Below are 9,603 nucleotides of genomic sequence, written 5' to 3'. Positions count from 1 at the left end.
CAGCCGGGAGCTGCCCGTGCCCGCCGGCGGCTCTCTGAACCAGGGGCGAGGGGAGGACCCTGCTCCCAAACCCATCGCATCCATCTCCCCACCTCCACCCCAAACCCAAACCACCCCATGCAGCTGAGCTGGGGACAGCTGTGGGGCACAAGCCTGACTTGAGTGGGGGACAAACCCAAGCCTGGGGACAAGCAGGGTGGCCCACAAGGCACCCAGCTCAGCGTGGGGGTGCTGGGCACACAGGGCAGCCTGGCAGGGCCAGAGCGTGCGTGCCCCTCCGCAGGGACCCTGCTGCAAAGTGCCTCGCTTTGCTCCTCATCCCTGCTCCCAGCCCTGCCGAGGGCTCCATGCCAGACTGATATATATATTTTATGATAACTATGGAGATGCACTTCAAACCTGACAAAGGACTTTGACAGTTTTAAGCATCTCTTTGATTAATACATGACCTTTTAATGCTTTGGATTAAATTAATAAATCTTTTACATTCTAACCCATTCTGCCTGCAATGTAATGTTTTTTTGCACGACCTCCTTCTCTCCCTGCCCGTGCAAGACAGCTGACCCGTCCCTCTGTCCCACTCCCCCAGTGCACACGCAGGTACAGCAATACCCAGCCTTGCAATATTCATAGGGCGCAAAGCCCTGCAAGGCGAGAAGGGAGGGATCCTCCTCGTTTTTTGAACTGTCCCTAAAAATAGCAAGAAAATTCAAAGCTGACATTCAGGGCGAGGGGACGAGGAAGCCTGCAAAGTTGCTCACTCAGCCACCAGCAATTGCAGCGATCCTGTCTGCGTGTGCAGATTCCTCTGCTGACCGGGCTGGAGCCCAGGCCTCCTCTCTGCACTGCTTCCAGGAGCGATGCAGACCGGTCCCCATTCTTATCTGGGGTGTGCAGAGCCCAGGTGGTCCCTGATCCATCCCTGTAGATCCTGGGGGGTGCACGGAGCCTGGGGATGCAGCTGCCAGCTTTTCAGGTGCAAATCAGTGGTTTTCAGTTGTCTTCCCCACTGGAAGACAACTCTCAGCTTGACCCTGGCTCACCAGGTCGTCCCAGTCTGGCGGCGAAGCTGGGGTGCCCAGTGCGTATCCTGAGCACAGATTGGCTCCTCGCTGCCTGTTGATCCAGAGACACGCATCAAACCCCAACCTGCACCATGCAGGCGAGGCGGAGGGCTGCTGTAAAGCCAGGTGCTGTGTCTCTCCCTGCACCCATGTGTTATTTCATCGATGACTCACGTGTTATTAGCAGCCAAGCAATATTCCCAATTCCCTGGAGTTAACCCTTCACTCGTCACTCACAAAAACACAATGTCATAACAAACATCAGTAGTATTATCTACTTTAATTATATTGTATCTACCTGGCTCTGGGAACATTAACATTGGCGAAGACTTGGAGGGAAGGAGCTGGAGAGATGCTCGACGGAGCCACAGGGAGGGAGGTCACAGGGTGCTCGGAGAGCTGGGGGCAGCTCCCCGCTCTGCCACCGCTGTCCCAAGGGGCCTCAGTCACCACCTGCCCTCCTGGCATCCCCTCTGGGACCTGGCTGAGAGAGGACACAGCTCCGTACCCCAAAGAAAGTAGAAGAGCAGGGTGTTACCAAACAGTGGGGAAGTTTCCAGGCCCCAGACAGAGCTTCTGCTTAAAAACAAAATTAATTAAAAGGGGGGGGGGGGGGGGGAAAGGGGTGCTGAGACGGGGAGGGTGATGAAGTGCAGATGTGCACCCCGGATTGTGATGGGGGGGCTTGCAGGCGCTGTGTCCCCTCACCCCTGCATCCTCAGGGAGGGGGGTGCGCAGTGCGGGTGTAACCCGGGAGAGGGCAGCAATGCCCCGCGCATCCCATTGGGACCTCGGGGGGGGCACCCGGGGGGGGCAAACCACCTTCGGTGCCCCCCTCCCGGGTGCCCCCCCATAAGTATCCCCCTCCCCAAGCAGCACGCAACGGAGGCGCGCCCGTTTGCGCCCCTCCCTGCGCGCTTCGCAACGGCGGGGAGGAGAAAGAGGGGCGGAGGGGGGGAGGAAAGGAAGGAGGGGAAAAAAAAAGGGGGGGGGGGGAAAGGAAGGACTACAAGGCCCGGCATGCCCCGGCGGTGCTGCACGGCTCCCCGGGGTGCCGGATGCTGGCCGTGCCGCTGACAGCGGAGCGAAGCGGAGCCGCGGTCCCCGCCGCGCACGGAGAGGAGAGAGGGGCAGGGCGCGCCTCGCCGCCGGCTCCGCTCCCCCCCTTTTTATCCCAGCCCCCACAAAGCCGGGAGCGGCAGAAGGCAAGAGAGAGGGGGGAGGAGGTGGAGGAGGAGGGAGGAGGAGGAGGAGGAGGAGGAGGAGGAAGGGGGGAGGCAGCGGCAAGCCAGGGCTCTGCTGCGCTGTGTCTTTCTTTGCTTTCCGCAGGCGGCGAGCGGCGGAGGCGCAGAGGGGAGGTCGGTTCCCCTCCGCCTCCCGCTCCGCTGCCTTTTGTGTGTGTGAGAGGCGAAGGGGGGGGGGAAGAGGAGGAAAAAAAAATTAGTGGGGAAAAAAAAAAGCTAAGCGGCAGAGGGGAGAGAAAAGCCCGGAAAAAAAATAAAATAGAGGGGTGGAGGGGGGGGAAGAGGGAAGGAGGAAAGCGGAGAGGAAAGAGCAGGCAGGGGACGGAGGAGGGGGCGGGCTGGCAGGAGCGGAGTTGCCTGGGGAGAATGTGAGCAGGAGGCGCTGGAAATGCTCTCGTTGAAGGTGGCGAGCGGTGCCGAGGGCTCCGGGACTCCCGCGGCCGGTCAGGACGCAGCCCCGCCGGACGGCAGGAGCCTCCCCAAGCGGGCGGGTTCCGAGGGGCTCGGAGCGCAGCAGCCGGCGGGTGAGTACCGGGGACCCCCCGCCTTTGTGTGGGGCTGGGAGGCGGGGAGGGGGGGGAGGACACACGGGACACCCCCTTCGGGCAGAGCGGGAGGGGGGAAGGAGGCGCTGAAGTTGCGCGGCGAGTTGGTGCCAAAATTGCAGGAGTTTAATGGCACTTGGGGCGGGGAGGGGCGTGCGGGGGGGGGCCCGGGGCGAGCCCCCGCCGGGGGGGCTGCGATCTCCAAGAGTTCGGCCACCTCCCCCTGGCCGCCCCCCCCCGCCGCTTCCCCCCCCCGGCTGCGAGCGCTGAGTGACAGCTGTCAGAGCCGGCTCCCTCCGCTAGAAGGCAGGCCGCCGCCGGAGCCGAGCGTGTCAACAACGCTTGGGGTTAGCCGGGCTTCCCGGGGGACGTGGGGGGCCCCCCGGGGCAGAGCATCCCACCCTCCCTTCCTCTGGCAGCCGGACCCCGGGGAGCGGCGGGCTGGCCCGCGGGGGGCAGCTCCGGGGGGTGGGGGTGGGGGGCTCGCCCCAGCCCCGCCGGCGAAGTTGCGTGGTCCACGGCGCGGGGCTTGGCAAGCGGTTGTCGCTTCGGTGCCTGTCATCCCCCCTCTGATTTGTTTTTATCGATCAGCTGATTTAAATCCTCTCCCCCCCCTGCCCCCGGCGTGGCCCCTCGGTGCTTGCATGGCAATGGGGACCACGGGGGACCGGTGGCTTTGGCAGGGGCTGGAGTCACCCCACGGGGGTCACGCTAACGCCAGACCCTCTGCCCACCCCGGGAACGTGTTTGGTGTCCCTAAGGCTGGGGCAGGTGGAGGCACCTGGGTCCCCCCTTGTTTACGTGCCTGGGGAGGACGTGGCCCCAGCTGCAACCAGGTGGCCTCGTGCATCCAGCCCCTCAGCCCGTGGCTGCCAGAACAGCCACCAAAAACCACGGGCTGAGCTCATTGTGTGCTGCCGCGAGCCCCGGCGCGCGGTGGAGTCGCTCCAGATTTATCCTGGCGTGACAGAGAGCAGAAGCGAACCCCGAGGGCGACGGGCACAGATCCTGCCCTCTCGCTTTCGACCCAGACGCCGGCGGGCGCTGGGGGCGTGTGGTCCGAATCGGGGCCCCCCCAGGCCTCCCCCCTCTTCCTCACCCCCCCAGGTGTCCCCTTACACTGGCTTCTCCTGCTGGGCTGAGGAATTTGCAGGGGAGGGTGGTGGTGGTGGTGGGGAGGGGGGGAAGAGGAGGGCGAGGGGGGGGCTGGAGAAGGGATGGCGTGGCGCCAAATTCCGCTCTGCCATGTCTCTGTAACCTGAATAGGCCAATTCCATCCCCGGTGCGAGTCCCCCGGGGCTCTGCCGCGCTCCGATGCAGTCAGGCGGGAGGTGGCTTTCGCCCAGCCGCCAGCCGCCAGCCTCCCCCCTCCCCGTGAACCACAGTCCAGTTCCCTCCCTCCGTCGTCCGGCGAGCGGATGCCAGCCAGAGCCACCGCGTACCCGCCGGAGCCACCGCGCACCCGCCGGGAACCGATCCGGCAGGAGGTGGAGATGGCCAGGGTTTTGGGAGGGGGGGGAGAGGCGAAGCGTTGACACTGTGGCAGGGACGGGGTAGCCAAGGACGTGTTGGGAGCGGGGCGGCCGGTGGAGCAGAAGCGATGGAAGCCCGTGGAAGGTTACGGGAAGCCTGGGGGGGCCGGCACTGCCCTGGCCTCCTTAGAGGAGGCAGCACAGACCCGGGGCAGGCTATTTCTGCTGAGATCCCGAGGAAAGCTCTGGGAGAATTGTGGGCTTCTATAAATAGTGTGTGTCAGCCGAGTGGAAACAGGGCCTTGAAATGCTCCTGCTATTCTCCTGAGTGCTTGGAACCAGCTCTTGGTAAACAGGGCAGCGGTGGGGAGGGCTGTTTCCTTCTTCCGGGCTCGTTAACGGGAGTGTGGAGAGGGGGAGCGGGAGGGATGGGGAGGGGGGGGATTTTTGGCTGGCGACAGGGCAGGGCTCCCCGCCGGGGCTGGCTGGCTGGATGCTGGGCTGTGGCTGGGCTGCCCGGATGCGGGATGGCCCCTGAATGCGTCGCAGATGTCCCCCCCACCGCTGTCCCCTCCCCAGTCTCGCCGCCCACCGAACTTCGGAGCTGGGATGTGCCGTGTGGTCTGGCTGCGCTGGTGATGCCGGGGGCAGTTCTCAGGGTGCGAGGGCTCAGCTGACCGGGAGATGCTGTGCAGGCCCCCTCCTCTCACCGGCATGGCGGTCCACGGGGTCACAGCCTGGTTCTCCTGCTCCCCGCCGCATGTCTGTCTGTCCGGGCTGGAGTTGTTCCTGCTCTGCCTTGGGGGCATGTGATGAGCGATGCTTTGGCCTGGCGCATGTGCTGGAGGGCAGGTATTTGGTCCCGTGGGACCTTCCCCAGGCACACCTGGACACTGGGGACCCCCTCCCTCGGGGGCCTTTGCATGCAGAGGCGATGTGGTGACATGCGCCCAGGGTGTTTGCTTGGCTCCAGGGTGCATCCCGATGGTCCCACTGCCGCAGGTGAGCATTTTGGCTTCGCACGAGGACCTGGCATTGCGCGTGGCATCGCCTCCCCTTGCACCCGTGCCCTGGTATTTACCCTGTGCCGCAAACAGTGGCTCAAAAGCTGCGTTGTTATTATTTTTCCTTCAAAATAACACAGAGGGGAAACAAACGGGGTGCGGCTAAGGTGCCTGCCCTGAGTTTTTAAGGCAATGTAAGGCAGGCTGCGCGGTCGGAGGGATCTGGTGCGCTCGCGGTGGGATTTGGCATTGCAAAGTGAAGCAGTCGGCAGTTCACTGGGGTGTTGCGGCGCTGGGGAGCTCACCCTGGTCTCGTGGGCTGGCTGACCCAGGCAAAGGCTGGAGCACTCGGTGCCGGCGCAGCGGAGCGTGCCGCTCTGCGTGGGTGGGAAGGGGCGAGCGCCAGTCCGTTTTTTTTTCCCCTCTCCATCTTTTTTTTTTTTTTCCCCTTTCTTTCCTTTTTTTTCTTTCTTTTTTTTTTTCCCCTCCCTCTCTGTGGGTTGAGCGTTGGGGCGACAGACAGGGAAAGTCTGAGCAATGGTCTCCGCGCTGGTGCTGTCTTCAATCACCGTGTCCCAGAATCCCTCGCTCTGGGCCTTCTAGGCACAAGGGCTTACAGCGAAAATCGGCAGCTGCAGCTGCGAGTGAAAGCACAAGAGCCCGGCTGGGTCTTTGGCATCGGCAGGAGAGCAAAAAGCTGGGGGAGGCGAGGAGGGAAAAGGGGGGGGAAATGTGCCCTGTGGTTTTTTTCCAGGCTTGCCACTGAGGGTTGTGTTTCAGAGCATTGGTTCCTGGGCGCGGGAATAGGCGGGAGGGGGGGTGCGGAGCGATGCCTCCGGGGAGCTCATTAAAATCCGTCGGCTCCCCCCTTTTGCCGGCCGAGGGAGGCTGGCTGGATATGGAGGGGAAGGAGGGAGGGACGTGCTGGGAAGGAACATGCCTGCAAACCGGCTGCCCGGTGGGGACAGTTCCCGGCCCAGGCAGGAACGCTGCCCCGGGGGCTCACCTGTTGGAGCACGTAGGATGCCTGCGTGCCAGCGGGGCCGTGACAAGGGCGGGCGCGCGCTGCCACGCCGGGGACTCCCTCTGCAGCAGGGCCGAAGCCCCCCTCGGGAATGCCGAGCTGGGCTGGGAGGTGTGATGAGCTGCCATGGTGTGGAGGGGGGCTGCAGCGGATGGGCTGCGGGCGGTGCTTGGATGGGGGTGCAGGGGGTCAGGGGGTTGCAGGCAGGCAGGAGGGGGTGTTAGCGGGAGCCATCCACACGTGCGTGGGCAGGGTTTGGCGTGTGGGCAGGGTTTGGTGCGCAGGGATGGGGCTGGCATGTGGAGCTGGGGGTGAAGGTGGGTCTGGGCAGGTGCTGGCAGGGGATGCGCCACCGTGGTGAAAACACCTCCTTCCCCTCCTTGGTGAAGGGGACGGGGACAGACCGCAGTGGGGACCCCCCCCGCCTCGTGCCAAAGCCTACCCCGCACAGGCGTGCACACGGGTGAGCGCTGATGCAGCCTGGCCTGGCGCGATGCGGGGAGATGGGGGAGCGGCGAAATGTGGTATTGATCCTCTCGGAGGGAGAGCAAAGCACTTCTGGCATCCGCCAGCTCCAACCTCTGCCCTTCCCGCCACTAAACGAGCTCCAGGCGGGGGGAGCAGCATCCCATCGCATCCCATCCCACCCCATCCCATCCCATCCCATCCCATCCCATCCCATCCCATCCCATCCTATCCCCGCGCCGCCGCCGCCACCCCCGGGGCCCCGAGCCCCACGCACGCTCTTTGCCTCCTGCTGACTTCAGCGCATCGGCTTGGGCTCGGCGCCTGTACATTCCTCGCAAAACCCGGGCCTAAAATATCTGGAGGAGGACGGAGTGCCTTGGGCGAGGGAGATGAGCTCTTCAGCTGCAGGAGAGAGGGAAGCTGCTCAGCTGGAGGCAATAGTGCCGCCCCGCTCCCTGCCAGCAGCCGGCTCCGCTGGGCCCCCCGGGAATTCACCGGGAGTAAATCTCGCCCAGTGAACTCGGTGGCTCGGTTTGGGATGGATGCGCCTGAGCAGAAGCAGGGGCAGGAGGGGAGCGTGGTACTCCACGAATCGCCAGCCGAGTGGCATGGGAGCAGGGTGACAGGGGGAGCAGGGTGGCAGGGAGTGGGTGGCAGGGGAGCAGGGTGGCAGGGAGCAAGCTGGGGCTGGGTGGCTGAGGAGGGACAATAAATGCTGAGAGGGAGGTGCTAGGCGGGAGCTGTGTGAGAACCAGTTTGCGAGGTCCAGATTGGCAGCAGATCCTGAACCAGGAGGAGCTGAGCATCCATACGGCCCCTGCCGAGATCAGACGAGACGACAGCGACTCGGTTTGGGGGAAGAAATTGGAGGCGGGGGAAGCTTTTTTGCTGAAATGAAATTTGAACCCCAAAGTGGGAGGGAAGTGGAGGTGGGGGGCACGGCTCTCTCCACATGGTTATTACTGCTGTTTTCCACCCAGCTGAAAGGAGAATGTAGCTTAATATGGACCTGCGGGGAGGAGAAGCAATCAGGAACGGGGATTTGTCAGGAGGGAGCTGGGAAACAGCGGGAGAGACGTAGAGGTGAGAGTGGCCAGCGCATTGCCCAGGGAGGTGTTTGCAGCCTGGCGGGAGAGGACAGAGCCGGGCTGGAACAAGGCGCTATTGCTCTTGGTGAGTGGGGGGCCAGCCCGCGGCCCCCCCAGACCCGCAGAGCTGGCAGAGCTGGCGTGGATGTGGGGAAGGTTTTTGGGACCATTTTTCCTGGTGGATTGCTGGCTGGGGAGTGGGAAGAGCTCAGAGTGTTGGGGTGCATCAAAGGCACTGGCCGAAACTCCGGGGAAAGCGAAGGGGCGGCGTGCCGGGGCCTGGCGGGTGGATGAGGGGGTGATGGCAGGTGAGCTGGGGAGAGGACAGGGATGAGACGGGGGAGTTTGGGATCAGCAAGCAGGAGGGTGGGGGCGGCGGAGCGGGGGCTCGGCAGTGGGGGGACGGGGCTGTGTGAGCGGCAGCGGGGCAAAGCCCAGTGTCCCTCGGCTGGCAGGTGTGGTGGCTCCTCCTCGACGCATGCATGAGGCTGGGGAGGGCGAACCGGAGGGGCTTTTCCCCTTGCTGGCCTGGGGACCCCCTCACCCTGTGGTCTGGGTCCTGCTGCGATCCCCTCTTGGCTGTTGGTGTCTCCCTGGCAGTCCCCAGTGCATTGCTGCCATCCTGTGTGTCCCCTCGGTCCTTTGCCCGGCACCTGCCATTGCTGCCCTTGGCACACTGACGCTGCTGCCCTTGGCACACTGACGCTGCTGTCGGCATCTCGCTTTCTGCCCCTGGCACTGGGCATGGAGGGGTTGGCAAGAGCAGCAGCTCCGTCCCGCTGCTGGCATCAGCCGCCACATTACCACAGCCGTTGGCTGTTCCCTGGGCCACGCCAGTGCTTGGGGACACCCCAGGGTGCCATCGAGGCACAGCGAGGCACGTAGGGGCTGGAGGAGGAGGAAGAGGAGGAGGAGGAGGAGGAGGAGGGAGAGACGCATGGCCCCACAGGGTCTGAGGGCTGTGGCCAGGGACGAGGTAGCGAGGCAGGGGCCAGCCTTTGCACGTCTCTGGGCAAAGCTGAGCTTGTCCCAGCCCTCCCTGGGCTCCCTGCGCTATGGCGGGGGGCCAGCCTTGCCCCCTGCCCCAGCCCAGCCGGAAAGGGGACAACCCCCTGCCCCCCAAGTGCAGCCCTGGCATTTGCTCCCCATCCCCCCCCAGTTCCCACCTCTGATGCTTGAAATGCAGCAATGCCCTAAAGGCAGCAGAAGCACCTTAGCAAGTGCACACTAAATAGCTGAACACGCATGGGTGGCTTTGGGTTAGCTGCTGCTCTTGCTCTTCCCCAGCCCCTTCCCCGGCGTCTGCCTCTCTGGAACCCCCAAATTTGGGGGGTACCTGTGGGAGCTTCCCTTCTCCTCCAGGACAAGGGTGTAATATTTGCTCAGTAGCTCTCACTCTGAATTATTTGCTCTGCTCCAACCGAGCAAGCACGGTGCTCGGCATTGCTGTGCCACTGTGGGTGCGTGTCATCATGTGTCGTCCCCCTCACAGCCCATCCGCTGCCAGCCCCATCCACACGTGGTACCACGGCATCCGAGCGACGCCCACCTCCCCATCCTTCATCCCTGCGCCCTCCCCTCCTCTTCCTCCCAACCTGAGCACCCTGCAGCCAGGCCCTGTGCCCGTCGGGGCGGGGGGAACAGTGTTCCCCTCCCCGGCATTCCTTGGGAGTGAAACACAAGAGCTGGCAGGG

At 64.0% G+C, this 9,603-nt stretch overlaps 1 protein-coding gene across 5 annotated transcripts in view; it reads left to right on the top strand.

The window, feature by feature from the left end:
- Positions 1-2,097: 2,097 nt before the first annotated feature.
- The window catches only part of AHDC1 (AT-hook DNA binding motif containing 1), a 52,607-nt gene continuing 45,101 nt past the window's right edge, over positions 2,098-9,603 (top strand). For 2 of the 5 annotated variants that reach the window (XM_087761058.1, XM_087761059.1), the window contains exon 1: positions 2,708-2,832. Coding sequence is in view for 2 of the 5 variants with exons in the window: in XM_087761056.1 (XP_087617182.1) it covers positions 2,123-2,269; positions 2,712-2,832 (268 nt within the window). In the remaining 3 variants the exon portion in view is untranslated. Of the gene's footprint in view, positions 2,270-2,357; positions 2,423-2,707; positions 2,833-7,714; positions 7,905-9,603 lie in introns of those variants that run through there. The other 3 variants (XM_087761056.1, XM_087761060.1, XM_087761057.1) reach the window with 3 other exon arrangements.

Source organism: Nipponia nippon, unplaced genomic scaffold (genome assembly GCF_047370975.1).
Source record: "Nipponia nippon isolate SJK-2023a ecotype South Korea unplaced genomic scaffold, ASM4737097v1 scaffold_23, whole genome shotgun sequence".
In the NCBI taxonomy this organism is placed as follows: Eukaryota; Metazoa; Chordata; class Aves; order Pelecaniformes; family Threskiornithidae; genus Nipponia; species Nipponia nippon.
The sequence above is the reverse complement of the archived record's forward strand: the minus strand, read 5'-3'. Positions and strand labels throughout refer to the sequence as shown.